The following is a 24,500-nucleotide window of genomic DNA, read 5'->3' on the forward strand; positions in this document are numbered from 1 at the left end:
ACGAGACGAAAATTACATATTATTATATGATATGGTTTTGTCAAATCCTGTCTCCTCCTCCGCCTCCTCCTCGTCAGCTCTTCCGCCACACACCCACTTTCAAACCTGGAGCGGGCGGGCCGGGCACAGAGTAGCCTACACAACACATGGAGCAGACAGGAGCTGGATTCACGGCGAGGCGGCGACAGGTTAAAAGTAAAACATGCTTTGCACGGGGCTCGGGAGAAAGAGGAGACGTGATATATGGACACATTTTCGCTTCATTGAAGTGGAGAACAAAACCAAATGCTTGATTTTAGTCGAAGGGAAGGAATGTGGCCACATGGTAGCTGGAAAAAACACAACAAACCTGAAGAGACACGTCGCAGTTCACCACAAAGACATTGTGGTAAGTTAACAGAAAGATTGGTGGTGGTTGTTTATAATGTAACATTAACGCAACGGCTATAATGTCCCAATGATAAACTAACTAATGTTGGCTAACTTTCATAGCATTTAGTATCCAGACTGGCTACGTTACGTTGGCTTCTTAGCACGTAGCGAGTGATTAAAAATTAATTCCTGTTCAGTTTATTTGCAAGTTAAAAAGATTTCATACGTTCTAGCAAGCTATGCCTTGTTTCACCTTAAATACTGTACCTTTATATACCATGTGAACTAGCTGGCAGGAAAGCACTTTTGTTGTATCAGTTGGAGTTTTTTTTTTTTCACAACATTGACCTCAAATCTATTTATTTTATTATTCTATGTGAACTAGCTTTAAACAGCCAGCACTTGTGTTAAGTTCATAAGACACTTTATTTTATTTATTTGATTCCTTTGTCAGGTGTATTTTATTTGTTTTAATGCAAGCATTTGTGTTTGTGTCTTTGAACCTTAACAATGTTCAAAATAAATATGCAAATATTGTCAGAAAATCTTCCATGTCTGCATGTGTTCCTTAAAATTGTGTTTTTTATCAAAAAGATGAGAAAATGTTGAAATGTGAAATAATTTTAGGAAATGTTAAATATTATCTGCTGACAAAAAAGTAAAAGGTTAAAATGATGTGCTGACTAAAACTAGACTAAAATGTTGACAGTTTTTGTTGACTTTATATCTAAACGAATAAAATTATGTTTTCTTAGACTAAAATAAAGACTAAAATGCTCGACTTATGGTCGACTAAAACTAGACTAAATAAAAATGGGATGATGTCGACTAAATGTGATAAAAACTAACAAGCGATGCTGAAACTGGACTAAAACTGAAACTAAATTTAAAAATGGCTGGTAAAATTAACACTAACATCCAGGACTCTCACCACCACCACTGGCGCCCCTCAAGGGTGCGTTCTCTCCCCACTGCTCTTCTCCCTGTACACTAATGACTGCACTTCTAAAGACCCCTCTGTCAAGCTCCTGAAATTTGCCGACGACACCACTGTCATCGGTTTCATCCGGAATGGTGACGAGTCTGCTTACAGACTGGAGGTTGAACAGCTGGCTGGCTGGTGCAGTTACAACAACCTTGAGCTGAACACGCTCAAAACAGTGGAGATGATCGTGGACTTCAGGAGGAACAGCTCAGCACTCCCCCCACTCACCATCATGAACAGCATTGTGGAAGCAGTGGAGTCATTCAGGTTCCTGGGCACTACCATCTCTCAGGATCTGAAGTGGGACAAATAAATTGACTCCATTGTAAAAAAAGCCCAGCAGAGACTGTACTTCCTTCGCCAGCTGAGGAAGTCCAACTTGCCACAGGAGCTGCCGTCATCGAGTCTGTCTTATGCACATCCATCACTGGGGGTGGTGATGGCACAGTGGATAAGACACATGCCTTTGGTGTGAGAGACCCGGGTTCGAATCCACAGGGACACATTGGATTCACCACCAATGTGTCCCTGAGCAAGACACTTAACCCCTAGCTGCTCCAGAGGTGTGCGACCTCTGACATATATAGCAATTGTAAGTCGCAATGTAAATGTAAATGTAATCACTGTCTGGTTTGGTTCAGCTACCAAATCAGACATCAGGAGAGTACAACGGACAGTCCAGACTGCGGAGAGTGCCCCCCTGCCATCCGTCCAGGACCTGTACTCTTCCAGAGTGAGGAAGAGAGCAGGTAAAATCATCACAGACTCCACTCACCCTGGTCACCACCTGTTTGAACGGTTACCGTCAAGACGGAGACTTAGATCACTGGCCACAAGAACATCTCGGCACAGGAACAGTTTCTTCCATGAATTTCCCTTCTGAACAGTTAACACACCTCCCAAGGCATATGCCTCTAAGTGCAATACTCCCACTGTTTAGTGCAATATCCTACAACTCAGGTGATACTTATATTTAGATTTATTTATTATAATATTCAAGATAAAAAAAAAAGATAAAAACATTATAATGGATGCACCTCTGTCCCCATCTGCCCTCTTCGGCAACGCAGTTAATTCGGTTGTCGAGAGGTTTCAGGAGTCAGCTAAACAGGCGGCTGCATTCCAGAAACTCCTCCCCCACCGTACACGTTTCCGGGAGTGCTGAGCGGGAGCAGCCCCAAACCCAGCTCCTCACACCGTGCCACAAAAAAGCAGAGTGTTGCTACCCGTGCTGCCCCAAAAAAAGACTGGGGACACGGAAAGCGCTCTCTACCGCAGCCTTCAAAGGGTAAGAAGGATCTGAGGACCGTCATTATTTCTAAGAAGGCTACGGGGAAAATGTCCTGACATCCAAGGGCGCAGGCCAATGAGGACAGTCATAGAACATGTACCTCCCTCCAGCAGGGAAACCAAGGTTTACAGTTGGTATTTCGTTAGCCTCATATCATAATTGCTTAAGTCATATTTCAATGTTTTTATGCTAGGCAATTATGCTATGAGGCTAACGATTTCATCGTTCAAAAGAAGGGTGGGGGGTTGTGTCCCATGTTGGATCTGAGAGTTCTGAACGAATCAGTCATGCAGCTAAAGTTCAAAATGTTAACACGGAGACAAATCGTGCCACAGATCAGATCCGAAGACTGGTTTGTCACAATAGATCTCACAAAACTTTTCGCACTTTCACGAAACGCGTAGATGCAGCTCTGGCGCCACTGCGTCTGCAGGGTATTCGCATCAGGAACTACATTGACGACTGGTTAATTCTAGCTCAGTCGCATCAGTTGGAAGTTCGGCATCGAGATGACGTTCTCGCCCATATGAGAGAGTCGGGGTTACAGTTAAACGCCAAAAAGAGTGTACTTTCTCCAATACAGAGGACCACTTATCTGGGCGTGGTTTGGGATTTTATGTTGATGCGGGCATGCCTATCACCGGCACGCATAGAGTCTATCCTGTCAGTCGTGAAAAGAATAAAGCTAGGCCAGACACTCACTGTCAAACAGTTTCAGAGACTGTTGGGTCTGATGGCAGCCACGTCCAACGTGATACATTTTGGCCTGTTGTACACGAGACCCTTGTAAGTGGTAGCTCAGGACCAAAGGGTTTTCCCCGAGGGGCCTTTCACATGATATGGGTTACGCGGCGCTGAGCAGGTGGGTGGTTGAGGCTCTCTCACTTGCTTATGAGTCGACCGGACAACCTTTACCTTTGGCTGTCCAGTCCCACTCTACTAGAAGTATGGCGGCTTCTAAGTCTCTAATGTCAGGAGTGCCCCTCCAGGACATTTGTGATGCGGCAGGGTGGTCCTCACCGCATACATTCGTCAGGATTTACTCTTAAGACCTGTACTCTACACTGGGGTCTCGGGTGCTTTCGTCCTAGTGCTGCTCGTATGATTTCCCAAAGGACAGACACTTCTTGCTATGGTGGCGTTGGTATAGACGTTCCCCTTAGCGTCAATCGACGCAGCGCAAGTTCACTTGAAAGGGAATACCTCGGTTATGACTGTAACCTTGGTTCCCTGAAGAGGGAACGGAACACGGTCACCTGCCATATCTCCTACATGCCTGTAAGCGACTTGCTTATACCTTAAGAAGCTAGCGCTGCTTTGTTTGGGCAGGCTTTATAGTTTCCTGTTTTATGACGTCACCCGCCTCTTACGTTCCGACACACCATTGGACTGATTTTACATGCGCTTCAAGACATCCTCAGGCAAGGTGTTCCTTAGCGTCAATCAAGCAGTGTCTCACTCCCTCTTCAGGGAACCAAGGTTACAGTCACAACCGAGGTGTTTTCAGGATTCTTTGATGAGTAGAATATCTAAATATTAAAAAGTCATCACTTTCACTTTTGACCTTCATTCTTGATGAATAAAAGAACAAAAAATAAAAATAAATCATACCAACCTTAAATGTTTGTATTGTAGTGTATGTACAAGTGTTTACACATGAATAAATGAATTGAGAAAAGTGATTAATTCAGAGGGCTATTTTTAATGTTTTAAAGTGTTTTCTCTGTTAAAATACCAGCTTATTTATATTATAAATTAGATTATAAATATTTATAAATACTTTTAAATATATTAAATATTACTGCATTAATATATTATACATATAACTCAATTATAAAGATTACCTAAAAGTGTAAACATAGCAGCTGTGGTAAAAACATGGCCTAAATCAGGCTAAAACAAAGGCTCAACCAATGGTGGGACTATTTTTGTCCATCTAGTGAAAGATAGGTGGAAAATCAAAGCAAAACCAAGTGTGCTTTTTTCTTTTTCAAGATCTAAACAATGGTGTGAGAATAACATCACCCACTGGTCCTAATTAAGTAAAAGGGCTTTTTAAAAACTGACAGTGGATGGATAGATTTAAATCAATTCTTAAATAAATCCTCAGATCCTATCCTACCCAACACAGTGATGGTGTGCTTTATGTAGAGGTTACTGTGAGCCAGGAGCATTTATTGTTGTCTCACCAGCTAAAGTGTTCCCACTCATTAACACCGAGGGACAAGCTGTAATAGAAAAACAGAACAGAGTGCAAAACCTCAGAACAAAGGAATTTTTGAAAATTTCACATTACATAATGATAAATTCAAATATTTTCCGGTTCAGAGACCATTTTAACAGCAATTGATTTCAAACTTGTATTTTGAAACAATGTTTGGACAATGTTATCTTTGTAATTTTTATTACTGTTAACAATGATTAATAAATGCTGTGAAATATATATTCATGTTAGCTAATGCATTAACCAATTTTAACAAATGAGACCCGTCAAGTGTTACCCATTACTTGTAAAGGTCATAGTTCTGGATCTGGTTTCTGATTGATCTATTCTGTTCACAAAATTCTGTTATGTCAGAGATTCTTTCTTCTAGTAGAAGGATGTCACTTTAAAAAAAAAAAGCCACGATTACATTCACAATATAGCATGTGCTGTATCTCTAAGATAATGGCTTAAAACTAGCAAGTTATACTACGTCAAGGCGAACTGAAAGAGGAAGTTTCGGTGTATTCTCAAAGGGACATACTGGCAGTTGCAGCCTCGCAAACAAAAGTTACGAGCTGTTCTTCAATCTTCTTGAAGGCATCCAGATCATCCACAAAGAACACATGTCTTTCGCTAGGCTTGCTGGCAATATTCACCAGCTCCCCGTAGTCAGCATCAGCGAAGCCAATGGCAAAGATGATGTAACCTACAGTGAAACAAGACAACACTTTTATTACAGCATTTAAAGTTCCATTTTTAAACCGACAAAAACAACCAAACCACTAGACAGTTGGTTGTTTTTAAGATGCTGCGGTTTGCTATGCTCATTTTTAGATTCATGAAACATGAAAAGAATGACAAATTCAAGGAATATTCAGATCACTCACCCTCCATCTGCATCTCCTTAGAGATCTTATTGACATCATCCTGAGAGCGCCCGTCCGTGAGCACCACCAGCACCTTAGGAATGCCCCTTCGTACGCCCGCGTCCTCAGTAAAGATGGCCTCCTTTACATGCTTAATGGCTCGACCTGAATCAAGAGTCATAAACATAGATGTTACTGCCTGGTGCCAAGAGCAGGATTTACACCACTTCATAAAAAGTTATGGATTTTACAGGAACACGCATCCTGACAGAGTGATTTGCGTTTGCCTGAGAGACATTTCGTTGAAACTTCACGCCAGTACCTGCAGAGAGCTGGAATGATCGACATGGAATGATGTGGTGAAAGACCAAAACCTTTGACAAAAAGATAAATATTGAAAAAGTGTAACAGTCAACAGGAGAAAGGGAAGACAGATGAGATCCAACCCGGGCAAGGCTAAGATGGAGAATCGAGGAAATGGAGAAGCAGCAGATAATGACTAGAGATCAGGCAGTAGCTTGAGGAACCAGAGGCTGGAAATTTTCAGCTGCAACCAAAGCTGTATCAGTTTCACTGCCTGGTCTTGAAAGCGGCAGCCAGGGTGGATCAGGATGGAGGACAGGAACAGACAGGAACAAACACAAGAAGACAACAAGAAAAAGCAAAACAGAAATAACTGACTCAGCACAGGGACTACAGGAAAAAAAAGAAAAAAAAACTACATTTCACTGAAAATAGAAAATAATAAAAATTATGAACAAAAAGAAATACTAGGAATAAATAACCGAGGCTACAAACAGAGAAAAGGCCAAATCAAAATAGAAAACAAAAAAAAAGGCTTGATATACCTAGAGTAAAAGACTTGAGCTAGACTAAAGCAAATTCAAAAGAATTAACTTAAATAAAAGATCAGTAGACAAGCAAGAATCTCATCCACTACATACACATGCAACAAACCAGCAGATACATGAGGGAAATATAAAGGGACCAAAGCACATGAGGATCAGGTGAGCACAATTAGTGAAACAAGGAGGCGCTACAAGAGGAGCACATGGCCAACACAAACAAAGACAAAGCCATGTGCTCAAGCACAAGACAAACATAGAAACATTGAACAGAGACAAGACTGACAAGACTGTCAGGCCAGGATCCTCACACAAAGAGCCTTGGATATACAATGTCACCTGGCAAACAACATTTATGAAAAGAGTGTGAAAGGGAATGATTATCACATTGGATTTAAGGTTATTTGGCGCACGGAGTGCAATATAAAAATAATAACTAAATAATTGACCAGGCAAAGAATAAAAAAACAACCAAAAAAACATTTAAAGATTTAAACTCAAATGTGTGTGTGTGTGTGTGTGTGTGTGTGTGTGTGTGTGTGTGTGTGTGTGTGTGTGTGTGTGTGTGTGTGTGTGTGTGTGTGTGTGTGTGTGAGTGATTACTGATTAGTTTAGTTTAAAATTTAAAATTAGTTTAGATTAATTTAGTTCAAAAAATTCTGATTATCCCTCTAAAAACTAAACCCCTTTAAACTGTACCAATTAACCCTACAATTTGTGTCTAACTAGGCCTTTTTGCTACATTTTGTGTATACTATAACCAAGAACTTTAGCTTTCATTTGTTCTAATTTGTCCTAATGCTTGTTCGACTGGGGATAATTAATAAAGAACTAAAAAATTGTGCAAGACAACCCTGGTCTCACCTGCTATTTTTAACCTCAAAAAGTACTGTATTTAGCACAGAGCCAAACAAAGCCTCTTTTCCTCTGTGCTAATCTTCAAGACACTTTTTCCATGACACGTCCAAGCTGTCACTCCCATCAGACCTGAACTGAGGGATCTAACAAGCTGCATTGCACCCATTTCAATATTTTACCATTATCACCAACTTGGCACTGTGGGTACAAGACATCAGCCAGGCTTCTCATTTCTAATTTGCATTTCTAATCATTCTGAAACGTCTTAGGTTCCCCAGGATCAGCGAGTATTAGACAAAATCCCCTCACAAAAGCTGCACTGAATAAAATATGGACGGGTGTCTGAGATGCCGCACTTTGACAGTATATTGCGACGATTGAACAAGGGGACCCTGTAGCAATGCCTGACTGACTTCTGAAGCTGCTTCTTTCTCTTTCTGGCTTTTCTTTAGCTCCTGTCAGAGGGAGACAAATGACGGACTAAGGAAGCAGACGGGAGCACCGTGTGAAGTGTGAGTTATTTTGTTTTTAAAAAAAATTAGACTACAGATTGGAGTTGTGGCCAAATGTGCCCTCGAGTTGACGGGGGCAACAGCACTGCTGTTTTACCGACAGATGAGGAAGACAGTCAAAAGTTTGCTTGGACTTTATCTGTTCATTTGTGTTTGTGAGCTTTGGCTAATATCTTTCAGTCTTATTTGTTTGAGAAGAGACTAGTGAATATAAATAAACTACAACCCTCACAGCACACTCACTCATTCACTCACTCACTCACACTCATGTCGTTCCAAACACATACGACTTAATGACTTAATTTCAGTATATTCCTCTTATTGTTTGACCTTACAACACTCAAAATACAGAGACATACAAAGAAAATTCACATTTAAATAAATAAATATAAATAATAATAATAATATGATTTTATACAAATTATAATATTTTAATAATAATATTCTACATTTATTTGTATATATACAATATATGTATATATATATACGTATATATATATATATATATATATATATTACATTACACTAATGAGAAAAGTGTGGGTTAGTGTCGCACCATAGGCCACATAAAAATGTACCATATCAACAGGTAAAAACATTTTCTGAAGATTTTGAACATCAGAACAAAATAATCCTTTTTAAATGTTTAAATGTTCTATTTAAAAAGTTTCTATTTAGAGACACATACAGACCTTAATATTCAGAATTTACTTTTCTTTTCTTTTTTTCAGAGTTTAAACACATTGAATGAAGCCAATCACTTTGATCCGCACCTCATCCTCTGCATATGAATGTATGAAAATGCAGGCAAGGGATTAGCCCTAATACCCTCAGAAAATAAGTCATGCTCATGTTTCAAATGAGCAGACCGCTAAAGCCGGGATGGATAAATGCACCAGGCTCATAATGCCTGGATCACACATGTCCACATGTATCTGCTCTCACCAATGAGGCACAGCAGCTGCCGCCCACCTACTGACGGGGGGCTCATTGCCATGGAGAATATACCTTATACGGGGACGTTTTGTGTGTGTGAGGACACAGCAGGGTGGGGGGTTGCCGTTCCTTCACCGTGTGGAATGAGAGGTGTTTCATTTTAGAACAAAGACTGACAGCATGAACACAAGTGCAGGGACACACCGTGCTGCTCTGCTGCTCACCGAGCTGGAGCCGTGCCGTTTTTATCAAACTCATACTCTGAAGTTCTTGGTCTAGAGCCTCTGAAACAGGGCATTAATAAAGCATGTTTGTCAAAGGTATTAGGGTGGAAACATCGAGACACTCATTATAGAGACATTTCACTGCTTAAAGACCAGCATGAATTGCCATACTGGTACAGTAGAAGTTGGTTTATGCTGGTTAGTGATAATGTGATAATAGTGATAATGCTTTTTACCAGAAAAAACATTATGGCTATTAGAGAAGAACTTTAAAAGTCATGCCTTTGTTTGTTTAAAGGCTAATTTACCCACAGACAAGAATGAATAATAAAAAATCCTTTAGATATTTATACTGAAAAAACAGAAATATAATAAACACAAAATGAGATGCATTTACTTGATAAGAAAACTTGTGCAACTTGGGAGGGAGTGATGGATGGATTAATGGATGGATGGATAGATACATGCCTGTCTTGGTGTTTCCTCCCTTGTATGTGATGCGCTGCACGGCATCCAGCAGAGCTTCCTTGTCGCTATAGGAGTTGAGCTTGAACTCAGTTCTGGCATCATCACTGAACTGAGCAATGGCCACCTGTCAGTTGTAGAAAGTAAGTTAGTAGCCATTTATCCACATGTTTAAAAGTGACAGTACTTCACTACCAGGGAGTATTAACCTCTGGAATTGATTTTAAAGGGCATGTGACACGCTGATTTGGATGGCTGGCTCCGCCCTCCCAAGTGTCTGTTCTCGAGTGGTTTCATTGAGGACACCTGTTGCTGACATCCTTCTGGGCCTTTTAAACAGGAGCCAGACGAAAGGCCGCAGAGAGCTGCATATTGGACTTGATTTCGTTTGGTTCTTTTAAACTGTTCCTTTTGTACATCCCTCATTACTACAGCACATTATACTTTCATGCATTCATTTAACTTTACAGCACTGACTCCTGACTGTTATATGGTACATTGTTTTTTCTTTATAGTTCTATTTTGTTAAGAAATTTTGCATTATTTTGGCTTTCTCGTGTGTTACTATTTTTGTTGCTTCCCTTTTGAGCCACGTGGCATAGAAATTGGGGGCTCGTCCGGGATATAAAATTTTCGTGCCTTTACAAGGGAAAACTGTATGTTTTTCTTCTGTGTTTAATGTATAACATACATCATGTTGTGCTTTTACGCCTAATACTTCAAATCAATTATTTAAAAGGATCACTGCAGTGTATAAACATATTATTACAATTTAAAAAATATATATATTTTTTGATTTTCAGCAGTAAATACCCGTCTTCAGTGTCACATGATCCTTCAGAAATCATTATAATATGCTTATTTGGTGTTGTTCAGGAAACATTTACAATTATTATCAGTGATGAAAGCAGTTGGGCTGCTTTATATGTTTTTGTGGAAACTTTGATACTTTTTTTCAGGATTCTTTGATGACTATAACTTTGATGATAATGGCTGTAGAGCATCATTTATATGAAATTGAATTTTTTTGTAACATAAATTTCTTTACTGTCACTTTTGATCAATTTAATGTGCCCCTATTAAAAAGTATATCAACAGATAAAAATATCAGAATTCAGATTGTCAGAGAAATTGACTATGAATGCCTTTTTCCCAACCCCATTTTTTATATAACAGTTTTTTTAACATTTCATTTTGACCCTGCAATACATCAGATGTTAAGTGTTTTGCTCAGACAATGTTTGAACCTACAACCTTGTGATTATCAGCTCAGCACCTTAACTACTATGCCACACTCTAAAGAGAGACACAAAAGCCATGACATTATGCATGAGAGTTTACTGATGTTGAACTGGTTTGAGCCAAGTCAAACATGTCTACTTGGCCTACAGCAGAGGACAGAAAGCAAACATCTATGTGTAAAAGGAGACATTTATCTTTGCCGTGTTCCTCTGTTTACTTTATCTCCTGTTTTCACATCCCTTGTAGTAGATCCACTGCAGTGATCCCTAAAGTTGCTGATGGGTTGTGATGAAGATCTTCTGAATCCTGGACTAACATGTTTAGACAAAAGCTATTTTTATATATTGTTCTCTTAGGCTACTGGGTTAAATGCTTGGTAGTATGGTCTTCAGCTCAGAATAGCTAATTCCATGATCCTTCATTCCAAAAAACAATCTCTGAGAGAAGAAAAAAAAAAAAAATTACAATAGGCCCTACTAAAATTTGTATGTAATTTACATATTTATAATATGTTTTATAATCTATATACAATTTTACTACAGATCTGTCCCTTGTGAAAAAGAAAATAATTTAATGGTACGTTTACACGACAACGATGTACTAAAAATGGAAACCTTTTTGCTTCGCATTGTTCGTTCCCCATTCACACGGATTCAAAGAAACAACTAAAAGCGCTTTATTATGCTGCCAGGCCAGTAATTGGCTATGTCCCTTTGTAAAGAAACACTTCACCCCTATGGACAGAACATGCAATATGCTTGAGCATGATGTCATCATTTTCAGAATTTTTTACTGAATAGCCAGATCTTGACTCAAGCCATGTGCTCACACAAACAAAACAAAAACAAGCACATGCCCACTGAAAACAATCTCAAGCCCTGTGCTCACACAAAATGTGAGTTATGAGCATACTCACAGACTGCGTGTTTAAACACAAAACATGACGAAATGAAAGAGCATGCCCCATTGAAAACGTGAACCGTGTGCAACACAGAGTATAACACAAGAGCGCCTTGCCAATGAAAACATAAATCAAGCACTCACAAAACACACAAGACAAGAGCGCATGGTGAGTGGATGAACACAAAACTTGTGCACTCACACAAGTGACAAGACATGGAGCGCGAGTGCTCAAACCCCAACACCGGACTGAAACCGAGATGGAAATGAGTGCCGGAATCCGAAAATGGAACAGGGCATGCAGACAAGGGAGCGCACGGCTCAACCACCCTCGAGACCACACGCTCACACAAATCCAAGACAATACAGGAGTGTCAGGGATCTGTAACAAAACCAAGAATAAACCAGCCCGAAGTGACAGAACCCAGACAAATTATGCCCCTTTTCACAAGATTTAATATAAGTCTATGCTGTCCCCAGAATGTGTCTGTTAAATTTCAGCTCAAAATACCCCAAAGATCATTTATTATAGCTTGTCAAACTGGCCCCTATTTGTGTGTGAGCAAAAACCTGTTGTTTTTGTGTGTCGCTTTCAATGCAAATGAGCTTCTGCTCCCGGCCCTCTTTGTGGAAGAGGGCGGAGCCTCCATCAGACACTGATGGAGCATCTTAAGAAAAAGTTACAACTTTTAGAATATAATTAGACATTTCTGCATGGTTAGTGGATAAATTAATGTAATTGTTGTGGAATTAAGTTGATTCAACTCATTGACTAACATGTACCATCATGTTAATCTAAAAATCTTTCAGAAACAACTTTTGTGCAAATCCAGAATAGAACTGACCCTTGTTTGTGAATGATTTGTGCAAATATATAACACTTTACCGACTTTATCCTGCACATTTCCTTCATAAATGAAATCAACTACGGTATCCTCAGTGGCTCAGATGCCGGGAGTCTAGAATGGAGACTCTTCTGTTTGTTGTGTGCAATTTTTGTTGTAGATGCTACAGCGAGAAAACAAAAATAGCGGACTGCTACGCCCCACTCAGTGCTGTATCTATGCTAACAGGGTGCTAATCATGGGCATGGCTTCTGGAACTGACTGTTTGGAGAGAAAGTTTATGATTTATGGGGATTGTAAAAAAGGAGTGGGTGGATTTTTAACCAGTATAGGCTTGTTGTTTACACACACTGTGGATACACATCTGTTTTAAAAAAAAAAGTGAATTATAGGTCCATTTAAAGCAATCCTATCTCTTTACAAAACTTAGATTAAACTGTTTGATTAATATACATTTGTTTTACAATGCCTTTATAACCTTTTTGAATCTTTCAAGTTTTTGATATGGACTTTTTAATGGGTGGGACAGAAACTACTATTATTAATAATATCTTAATTTTTGTTTCAAAGATTAACCAAAGTCTTCTGGGTTTGGAACGACATGAGTGTGAGGGAATGATGACAGAATTTTAATTTAATTTTGGAAAAACATTACATTCAGTCCATTAAAGAAAATTATTTCCTGTAATAAGTACTCCGTTTAAAATATGCTTAACTGTACTTTTTCAAAAGGGGAGTAATTAGTGACCACAAAAAAACAAAAACAAAAAATCCCCCGGCAATTTGACAGTATTGACAAAATGACGTGCTTTCACTTTTGCTTTTATCTTCAATGACATTCATTTGGAAGCGCAGGATGGTGGTCATTTGTTATAGAAATGTTATACAATATAAACAGATAAAAACAGTATGAGGTAGACTGAATTTGACAAATATTTCACAAGCAGCATACCTGTGTTCCCTCGGGACCAATCACATCAAGTGCACCAGTTGTGCTGTATAGGAAACGGATAATCTTCTGAAAGTTGTCATCTCCAATACTCCAAGAGCCATCTACAAGGAAGGCTAGGTCTGCTTTGGCTGCTTTGCAAACTGAGAGAGATTTCGAAAGAGAGGGAGAGAGAGGGAGAGGGAGGAAGCAGGTGAAAACTCACTAGCTAAAATAAGAAATCCTCATTACTGTGTAAGCGCTGCAGTACAACAGATGTCAAATGATTCCAAACACGTCTGCTTCTCACTGACAGGATCTCCATCACAGCTAGCTGGATAAAACAAAGAGGCTTAATTAATTCGCAGCTACCTCTCTTCTGCTCTGCCAGACTGTTGCTTTGCAGGATTTGTGGCTAAACACAGTAACTGTCAGAAGCCTAAAAATGTGCTTCATGAGGTTACATCTAAATTAACTGGTTTTATTCAAAATATTATTTAATGACTGAATCAATCTGAATGCATTCGGTTATATTGATTAGGGATCTAAATAGGTTAAAATTCACCATACCCACTTTCTAAATGCATTTTATTTAACTTAATGTGAACAATTTAATCTTTTTATTTATTTATTTTTTACCTCAGACTGAGGTTGCTCACCTTTATTACTATTGACTGCAAGCTCGCATTCAGATCTGCCTTCATTCAATCAACAACTGATATAGGCAAACTAATCATAAGCGTTTGAGTGAGGGCTGCAATGGAGCATTTCATCGGTTGGACCTGTTGAACAAACAAGCCCCATGAAGCCCCAAGCCCCAAGAAGAACAAGTTGCTATTTTGAGTCTGAACAAGAGTGGGACTGAAGTCACCTTGTTCGTGAATTAACTAAATGAATTAGGCATTGTGTTCATAAACAACTTGAATGAACTGGCAAATCTCATTAGGGCCAATTTGTTCACATCTCGTTCAGTTTGTCAATCTCGTACACAACAAGGAGACAAATGGGTTGTTTTGGTCATCCACAATTTTGGTTGAACGGTTAAGTAATTCAATGGCTTACTCATAATAAACAAAAAGCTTATCAGAAATCTATTTTTATTTCAAATAAATGCTTTTAGCTTTCTATTAAATCAAAGAATCCTGAAAAAAAAGTATCAGTTTCCCAAAAATATGTTGTCAACATTGTGGAACCATTAATCATAATAATAAATGTTTCTTGAGCATCGAATCAACATATTAAAATGATTTCTGAAGGATCATGTGACAGTGAAGACTGGAGTAAAAGCTGCTGAAAGTTCAGCTTTCCCATCATAGGAATAATAAGCATTATTCAAATAAATTACAATAGAAAAAGTTGTTTGAATTGTAATAATATTTCACAATATCACAGTTTTTACTGTTTTTTTATCAAATAAATTCAGCCTTAATGAGAATAAGAGACTTCATTCAAAAACCTTAAAAAATCATATTGACCTCAAACTTTTGAACGCTTGTGTAAACTGTAGAAAGGGTCACTGTCTCAATCAATCAGTGAAGAAATCTTAACAAATCCTTTAACTAAACAGACTCATTAGGTTCACTGGGATATATCGGAATCCCTAAAAAAATCCTCTGTTGAAGTATTGCTTATTAAAATAGCAAGTTTGTGAGGCACATTTTCATCAAGGGGATAACACACATGGATTCAAAGCCACAAAACTCTCTTTTTGATTTCATGAGGTCTTTAAGGTAAAAATTGCTTCACTTTTTCCATCTGGCCTGTCTTCAAGCGTAATGTACAGCATGCAGGGCAAAGCATTTGGGTTAACTACTCAGATGCCCAGAGATAAATCCATATAAAAGTAACAAATAAATCTAAAGAAGCATATGGTTGCAATTCAAGAAATTATGCAGGTGTTACTTGATGATGCATTAAACACTTTTTGGTCAGACAATGAAGCAAATCTATTCACTATAAAATGGGAGGCGAGGTATCTTAAAAAAGATATATATATATATAAGGGGCTAAAATAAGATCTACGTGATTTTATCAGGTGTGTTGGGGAGGCTCAGACATATTTATTGAGAGCGGAGTGGCGCAGAGAATAAGAAAAGGTTAGCTGTCAGCAGAGATGTACATTAGTGAAAGGTCACATAACACATAAAGACAGGGACAAACAATGGCAAAAAAAGCCAGTTATTCCCACACTGGTGTCCTACCTTCTTTGGCTTGGGGGATGGTAGGAGGAGGGATCGTGGTGGGTGGTGCGGTTGGTGGCTGGGTGGGTGCTGAAGCTACAGAAACAACAAAACAATACATAAACCAGAGCAGGGCCTGGCTTTCTTCACTTTATTACATACACAATAAGATTTGTGATCTTAACAGAAACCCAACTGTAAAAGAAAAAGAACACACTGATCCACTGTGGTTCATTCTGATTCTCAGGCAATGATTGATTGTACTGTATGTTGTCAGGCGCGATATTGTCTGGAAATGACCTATATCAGTGAAGTGTTGCTGTCGCCTAACTGACACGCTAACACAGGGGTGCTCAACTCTGGCCCTCGAGATCCACTTTCCAGATGAGTTTAGCTCCAACCCTAATCAAACACACCTGAACCAGATAATCAATGACTTGAATTACCAAGGCTACAGGCCAGGTTTTTTTTTTTTTTCAGGGTTTGAGCTAAACTCTGCAGGACAGCGACACTCTAGGACCGACATAGCCTATTCCTGCTCTAGATCGACATTCGTCACAATTCTGCACTGATGGGGTGAAGGGACAATGAAGCCCAAGTATCACTGTGACAGTTCTATACAAGCTAAACTTCAGGGATAACTATAAAAAAAAAGTGAAGAACTAGAAAAACTTTGCTCTCTTTCTCCTCGTCTTCGTCCTCCTTATCGTCAGCGCACTAATTTTCCGGCTTCCGCAGCACATCAGCTTCCTCCATGTTTACATCCGCATGATAGCATGCTGTATACCATCTTGTAAAGCTTAGGCTGATCCCGAAATCACCCCCTATGCCCTCAAATAGGGCATTGTTTGATGGGACAGCCATTTGTAGTGTTGTCCAAACCATAGTGGACGTTATCGTGTTCACTCATTCAATGTACAGCTGATGTACGTTCAACGGCTGTCTGAATTCGCTCACTCGTTTTCATTCACTCCATCAAATGAACAATATTACTGGACTAACGTAGAGAATAGTGATTGAGGGTTTAGGGGCGATTTCGGATTCAAAAATTACGTCATTGGGGTGTGGGCAGTCGTGCTCATTGAGTGCGCGAGACCCCATTCGAATCTAGAAATAAAGGTCAATGTTTAATAAAAAATTTTAATAAAATTAATAAATATTTAAGAGATTGTTGTTTAATTTAGTTTTATACATATTACGTTCTCATAATCATTTATTTTTTTCTAATGTCACAAGTAATAATCTCAAGGTTTACTGGATTTTACACAATTCTTTGTTTTTTTTCTTTGTTTTTTTTTGTAACATGGGCTTAGTGAAGTGCACTAAAAAACAAACACCGTCAGGTGTGTACCCTCACTTCTTGCTTCTGCTTCTTATTGGTTCATAGAACAATTACTCTGAGTCGCCCCCGTTGTTTCAAAGAATAGTACAACGGCGAGCGAGTCACGTATAAACGGAGGTTGCGCGGCTGAGCCAGGCGAAATTATAAACAAGGCTTTACAGTTCTTTTATGCATGCGGGTTAGTTCTGGACCAGTTCTGGACCAGTCTGGATCAGTTCACACTCGAAATCTGATATTAGCCACATTTAAAATAAATAATGTGAACAACCAAAGAAAAAAATCGGATCTGAGCAATAAATCAGAATTGAGCGCTAAAGCTTGCAGTGTGAATGTAGCTCAAGTCACATTCAAGTGTTTTGTTGGTCCCTAAAAGACACAGAGGAGGTGCAGTACAATATCTGACCTCATTTATCACCCCAGTAAATCTTTTTGAGGACAGATGTCATATTTAATGTACCAATTAAAAAAGTAGTTATGAGGGATTGAAAACAGTAAAAACACTTAAACAAACAATTAAATATGTTGTGTACCCAGAGTCTATAGCAGGGGTTCTCAACTCTGGCCCTCGAGGTCCACTTTCCTGTAGAGTTTCCTTCAATCATGTTCAAACTCACCTACCTATAACTTTCTAGTAATCCCGAGGACTGATTAGCTCTGGGGAACCGGGGGGGCCAGACTTGAGACCCCCTGGTCTATAGTTACATAATGGCATACAAATTTATAGTTATCAGGGTGTATTTACCAGTGGTCGCAATGGTGGTGACGGCAGGGCCCTCTGTGTCCTGTGAAAGGGTGTAGACGCTGATCTTGTACTTGGTGTTGGGGGAAAGGTTAAAGAAGCACTCTCTGGATGCACTCCCACCAACCCTCACTTCCTGTTTCTGATCGTCTACGAAAAAATATAGAAGCAGAGTGTAGTAAAAAACGTCAGGATTGGCATTAATTGCAATTAAAACCGCTTCTTCAAGCAAACAATTGTGCTAATTAAAGAGAAAGTTTAATTAGAGGCCTCAAGCTATAAACAAAAACCCTGAAATTGGAAATGACAGAATCGGCACCACAGCAACATGCCGAAGTGTTGTTATTTTTATGAGGCATGTGTTGTTGCTCACAGATTGGGCGTTTAAATGAAAGGAACTATGAGTAAATCATGTTTTAAGAAATCTGATACTCAGATCCCAGGGTAAAAGGTAGCAGAACTGCTTTTTATCATTTTCATAGCTGTAATTATTTTCCGAAGTTGAGAAAATGGACAGTGCTGCTAGAAGAGCTCAGGAACCTTGTATTCAGCCCATGGAGTTCAATGGAAAGATCTTTAATCGCTTTAATCAGAGGCTGAAGACTGCAGGGAAACGGGTGCACCGTGATAAGCAACTCAAACTCGAGTGCAGAAAGAAATTTTTTGAATGTAAGAACCCAATATTTCCATTCTTTTTTTACCTTCTTCTCTTTCTTTACTTTTTCTTTCTGGTTTTCTCTTTTTCTATATCTCTTTCCATCGATCTCTTTGTTTTGTTTCTGATGGCTGACATTAATATCCAGCAGCTTGACTTGGTTCATACATCTTAATTTGTCTGTCATTAAACAGCTGTGTCCATGTGGAATAAAAATCTCTGGGCTGTTCAGAAGCAGTATTATACCACTATTAAATGAGGAAAAAACAGCAAAAAGGTTTTCTTTAATAAGATATTTCCCAAAGCACCCTCATTTAGATTATGATCTTGAGAAAAATGGCTCTGGAGAGCATTATACAAAACATTGAGATTTATTAAGGTATTTTCTTTGCATTTTCCAATGATAATATGGACTGTAAACCTGTGATAATAACATCAACAATATTCCCCTGCTCCAACATGCTTTGATTGCTGAGCTGATCAAACATTGGGATGTGACATTTGCCTATTAGATTCCCGCTCTATGGAAAAGTAGCTGGAAAGCACTGCTGCTCGGCTCAGTAAACATCTATCTTCCTTTAAGCGTTTGTTTCAACAGACTGCACTTCTAAGTCCAGTCACATCTCTGGCACAAGCAGGACAGTTCCTCTCTTCCCTGCATTTGCAAGCAGGAATGCTTTACTACACCACGAGTGCTCGGCACCGAAGATTCATATGTCTGGCTGAAATTTAAATTCCACAGTCAAATTCTCACTACGGGCAAGATGGCAAATAATGAATCCGCTGTATCTACTGGTTAGCAAAGTTTGAACATTATTTGACGAGAAGAAGGTCAGATGAGAGGCAGTACTTAGTACCGCATAAATATACACATGTTCAAAATATTCTCACACTCTTCAGCAGTAGTTTTGATATATTTGTGTACGCATAGTTAACCATGACTACAGGGTAATGGGTTGTATCTGTATTTCTTCAAGGTAATTTTTTTCTCCACTCAGAAATATAAAGAAAAAAATGCTTTTTAAAAATTATTCTTGTTTTGAAGGACAGATTCAAATGGTTTTAAGCTTCTATATTATATTATATTATATTTTTTCATTATTCTTTGATGACTAAAGTTCGAAGAACATCATTTATTAGAAACAGAAATATTTTGTAATGTTAAAAATGTCTTTACTGTCACTTCAGGTCAATTTAATGTGTCCATGCTGAAAAAAAGTAAGCATTTGAGAAAGCAAACCAAAAAAATGGTTATTGGTAATTATTTTATTAATTGGAGTGAGATTATCTCTACAAGGACAGAAAAGAGTCTGAAAAGAGTTTGAACATCAGAAATGTTATTATTATTAAGTATTTTAAAATTATGATCTGAAAATCATTATCAACCCGGTAAATATTTGAGAATTAAATCTGTCAGGATTTACAGCAGTCAAAAAAGAACCAAAAAATATATTTAGTTAAATCACTTCTATAGTTCTGTGTGTTTCGTTGAGGACTCTGCTGCAATGATTGTCATTCAAATACTAAACACACACACATACATACACACTCCAAAAGGATCTGGTTTTAATAGCACTACTGAGCTGGTAGCCATCTGAGCAGTCACACGCTGCAAGTAGAACAGAAGATTTCCAGGATTGCGAGATAAGCTGAGCCGATGAGGCAGTATCAGGCAGGAATAAGAAAAGCAATAATGAGAAAGGGGCTTTTGACTCTGCTGTTTTAAATTTGAATCAAAAGCATGTAACATGCCTGAAGAGCAATATGCATACAAAAAAAGTTTTGTTGAACAGCCCAAATGCTCAGAGGCCTGTGCTGAATTGAGCCATAATATCCCATTACCTCTGAAACTGAAATTTGACAAAACGAAAATGTATGTCAATATGTGGTATATTGTCAGGTGTTTGAGGTGTGTGTGTGTGTGTGTGTGTGTGTGTGTGTGTGTGTGTGTGTGTGTGTGTGTGTGTGTGTGTGTGTGTGTGTGTGTGTGTGTGTGTGTGTGTGTGTGTGTGTGTGTGTGTGTGTTACTCACTAAGCAGTGACTCAATGACGACTCTGTAGACCGAGGCATGGGGATGAGGTTGCCACTGGGCACACATGCTGGTACTGACCACCTGTTTTGTGCTGAGATTGTTCACCCCCAGGAACACTGCAAGAGGAAGAAGAAAACAGATATGATGTGTAATACACACAGATATTTGGCATGAAAATATTGCAATAAAGCACACAATAAAATGCAGCAATGATATACACTGTCAAAAATCCAATTTTAAATTAATATCTTTATTCTGTTCCCTTTCGAGGAAATACGCAATGTGTCGATGGCGACACTATGGGGAACCCCTCTTAGCCTAATGCGTTTGAAGTATGAATGAAACTAATCCACTCCTATTGGTGTTGCGTGATGACGTACCATGTGACGGCATACACGGAAGCTACAAAGGGACGCCGGCACACAACAGCATTAGCTTTCGCTCTTCAGCAAGCGCTCTCTGTTGTGTGATCTAATTTGGTTTTGTTTGTCCCTGAGGAACTTGAATTGTTAGTTTAAGCACAGCTGAAAGTGTGTGTCTTCCTGCCCGCGTTAAACTTCGGGAGGTGGCACACGAGATCGGTGTTTGATACTGTTTGGATGCGAGGCATGCACAGTCAACTCTTGAGGGTGCTGGCTGTGTTCATTCAGAAATATCTTGACGTGTACAGTGAAAAAAAAGTGCGCTTTCGGGTATTTCAGCCTCGCACCTATTGGGCCCTATCTTGCACCCGGCGTAAATTACTTTGTACACTGACGCATGTATCATTCCTATTTTGCACCCGCGCAAAGCGGACTTTTCCCTCCACAGACACACGTCGGTTAACTAAGAAATACACTTGCGCTCCCCGTGGCGGTTCAGCGCAAAGAGGAGGCGTGTTCCGGCGCAAACTTTCCCTCATGCTATTTTGCTGTTCTATAAAACAATTGCGCCACTGACCAAAAAAAACTAGTCCAAAGTCAATACATTCAGATGCCATTTTTAGCACGCATGCTTGGCCATAATACAGAGTGTGAACAACGCGCATACACTGTAGATGATTCTCTCATCTACACAGATGCATTTAACTTTTTGCAAATGATACATTATTATAAGGAAAAATATTAAAACACGAGGGAAATCATTGTTGTGTCCATGACGACGGGGAAAATAGGCATAAAGCTTACTCATTTACCCAAATTATTATATTCATGTTTAACCGAAGTTAATTTGGGTGGGTTTGTCCCAACCCCAATTTCACTTCTCTTTCTTTTACGGCCCTGGCGAGAACATCGATGTCCTCGGCTGAGAACCGATTCTGAAGCGCACCTGGTAAATGCGCCGTTATAATAGTATTGCGCCATGGAACAAGCGCACCTCGTTCATCATGCTCTTAAAGGGAATGTGATATAAAGCTCTTATTGGTTTGTTTCCCGTTACGCCCAAACCACACATATGAATAATGAAGCTACTTCAGACCAACCCCCTTTAGATTTTTTGCCAGGCGCAAGAGGCATTTATCCCGCCGGGAAAATAGTAACAGCGTCGGGATCCGCCCAAAAAGTTACTTTTGCGCTTTGACACTTGCGTTTCAGATCGTTAAAATAGGGCCCATTGACTTTCTTCTTGGCGTTATCCAACCCATCATGCTGGCTCAACAAGACACTCAGACTCGGCTACAAGCTTTAGTTTGCTAGGCACCCACCCATGTTCAACAGTGTCCTCTTTACCTAGGTGGCAGGCAAAGACATTCCTGTCCTGCATGCAGAATTTACAGTCCTCTTGGTGAAGGATGCAATAGAGCCTGTCTCTCCAGCCGAGATGAGGATGGAATTTTGCAGCCCTTACTTCTTAGTAGTCACGAAAGGCTTGGGTTTACAATCAATCTTAGACCTGTGAGTCTTTAATTGGGCCCTGCACAAGTTCCTGTCAAAGATGTAAATGCAGAAGTGCATTCTGACATGCGATCACCAAAAAGATTGGTTTGCAGCGATAGACCTGAAGGATGCGTACTTTCATGTCTCGATTTTACCTTGACACAGATCATTTCTTCGGTTTGCAAGCTCATCCACTTTGGGCTGTCCCTGTGTCCTAGCATCTTCACAAAAGTCGCAGAGGCTGCCCTTGCCCCGCTAAGGGAAGTGGGCATCCGCTTCTCAATTATCTGGATGATTGGCTGATTCTAGCTCACCCTTGAGAATTATTGTGTGTGCACAGGGACCTAGTTCTCAGACACCATAGCGAGTTGGGACTTCAGGTCAACTGGGAAAAAGAGAAAGCTCTCCTGATAGTGCAGAGCATCTCTATGATCTGGATGGAGTTGGGCTCAGTGCCTATGATGGCACGTCTCATAAACGAACATGCTCAGCCAGTGCTGAATTGCCTGACGTCATTCAGGGGAAAAACAGCGGTCCCACTGAAACAATTTCAGAGGCTCCAGGGGGGCATGGCATCCTCGGTAGCCACAGCACTGTACAGCTTAATGGCCGGGACACCCTATTGGCTCCTTCGCACAAACCTGGATGAGTGGATCCACGCTATTTCTTTTTATACCCATATGTTCGGGGGAGTGGTGCATGCAAATTCCACCTGCAAATTCTCATTTCCTTTCTCAAAGTATCAGAGGTCTTTAGGGCTCCCAAGTGCAATCACTACTGTCAGTACGTAAACACAATGTCTCATTCTCTCCATCAGGGAGAGATCAATTCTCAATTCTCCATCAATTCTTTTGAATTGTCTATTCATCAGGAATTCTGAAAAACTGCATCACAGTTTCCACAAAAATATTAGGCAGCACAACTGTTTTCAACACTGATGATAATAAGAGAATATTAGAATGATTTTGTAAGGATCATGTGACACTGAAGACTGGAATAATGGCTGCTGAAAATTCAGCTTTGTCATAACAACAATAAATTACAGATTCAGAGGGAAGCCTTGAGCATTTTTTCTCTAATGTAGCCTCATGTTGTAAAATGAAAAGAAGTATTACAGTAATGCTAATGAGCCATAGGGTAGTCAACGGGCTCCTTTGTGATGCAGGTTATGAGGCAAAACCTGTAGGCTTAACTTCTCTTGAAACCAGCAACCCATTTCTGATCTACTCAGATTTCTGTGATTTCTTTAAATACTGCAATTCAGGCAAACCGTATGGCTAGAAAAACACATCTGAGAGAAAAGTGAGAGGTATTTTAACAAATATGCTCCCCAATTAAAAGCCACAAATGGCGTTAAGCATGTCTTTCTTTATTTGTCTCTTTCTCTTTGTGCAAACCACACAGAATGTGCTGTGTGAAAGAAAACTCATTTGAAAGCAGAAAAATAGGCTTATTCTGGAATTATCACATTTTTGGTCAGCATACATTTAAAACACAAGCCCAGGCACAGCACATGGTCCACATTAGCCGTACAAAACAATACTCATCTTTGGAGCTTGTACTATTTGGAACACAAACACAATTGTGGCCATGTCACAACAGACTGAGTCCCACGCATTTTATATGCCAAAAGTTGCGGCGAACTCAAATTCAGTTTGTACTGGAAAAAGTCCATGTGGTGAAACATTGTCCTCCTTTAAGCTTTGATATGAGAGCCAGATCCTAAAAAGGAACTACTTATGCAATCAAGCTGCCCATTGAAATTCACGCTACAAAACAGAACATCATGTCAGTCGCATTTGTGACTGGGAGATCTCAGATTAAAATGGAGACTGTGCACAAAACATATGGCGCACAGCAGTTGAAATTCGTTTAAGGTTTTGAATAATGCATTTGACAAGATTTCCTTCTTATATAAACTATTTTAATGAACTATATACATGCAAAAAGGGCCTCTGGCTGATAGTACTAATACAAGGAGGTGGAAATTCATTATTGTGCATTCAATTATTCAAAGGTCAAACAGAAAACGTATGAAAAATTGATGGACCCCATAGAGCAGGTGGTATGCAGATATCATCATGTAGGGTGAGATAATATGGGATGTTTCTTAGAAAGCCACGGATTGTGAATGTAATACTAGTTCATGCTAGAAGCTGGAATTTTTGTCCGTGCTTAATGGCACAATTCAGGGTGTCATAACATCAGACATGCAGAAGC

At 39.5% G+C, this 24,500-nt stretch overlaps 1 protein-coding gene and 1 long non-coding RNA gene across 8 annotated transcripts in view; one reads left to right on the plus strand and one right to left on the minus strand.

Annotated features, from left to right (window-relative positions):
• The window catches only part of col14a1a (collagen, type XIV, alpha 1a), a 143,710-nt gene that overhangs the window by 39,527 nt on the left and 79,683 nt on the right, over positions 1–24,500 (minus strand). For all 7 annotated transcript variants that reach the window (XM_077209533.1, XM_077209539.1, XM_077209520.1 and 4 more), the window contains 8 exons: positions 20,424–20,540; positions 17,740–17,886; positions 15,677–15,751; positions 13,500–13,639; positions 9,564–9,687; positions 5,742–5,885; positions 5,396–5,560; positions 4,838–4,876 (listed from right to left, as the gene is read on the minus strand). In XM_077209533.1, the coding sequence (XP_077065648.1) occupies positions 4,838–4,876; positions 5,396–5,560; positions 5,742–5,885; positions 9,564–9,687; positions 13,500–13,639; positions 15,677–15,751; positions 17,740–17,886; positions 20,424–20,540 (951 nt within the window). The remainder of the gene's footprint in view (positions 1–4,837; positions 4,877–5,395; positions 5,561–5,741; positions 5,886–9,563; positions 9,688–13,499; positions 13,640–15,676; positions 15,752–17,739; positions 17,887–20,423; positions 20,541–24,500) is intronic.
• On the plus strand, positions 7,686–8,768 carry LOC143718645 (uncharacterized). Its single transcript, XR_013196466.1, has 3 exons — positions 7,686–7,786; positions 7,876–7,935; positions 8,667–8,768. It is a non-coding gene; the product is annotated as an uncharacterized LOC143718645 (long non-coding RNA).

The sequence above is a fragment of the Siphateles boraxobius genome, unplaced genomic scaffold (genome assembly GCF_051911475.1).
Source record: "Siphateles boraxobius isolate OS27281-9 unplaced genomic scaffold, OSU_SipBor_1 12, whole genome shotgun sequence".
Lineage (NCBI taxonomy): Eukaryota > Metazoa > Chordata > Actinopteri > Cypriniformes > Leuciscidae > Siphateles > Siphateles boraxobius.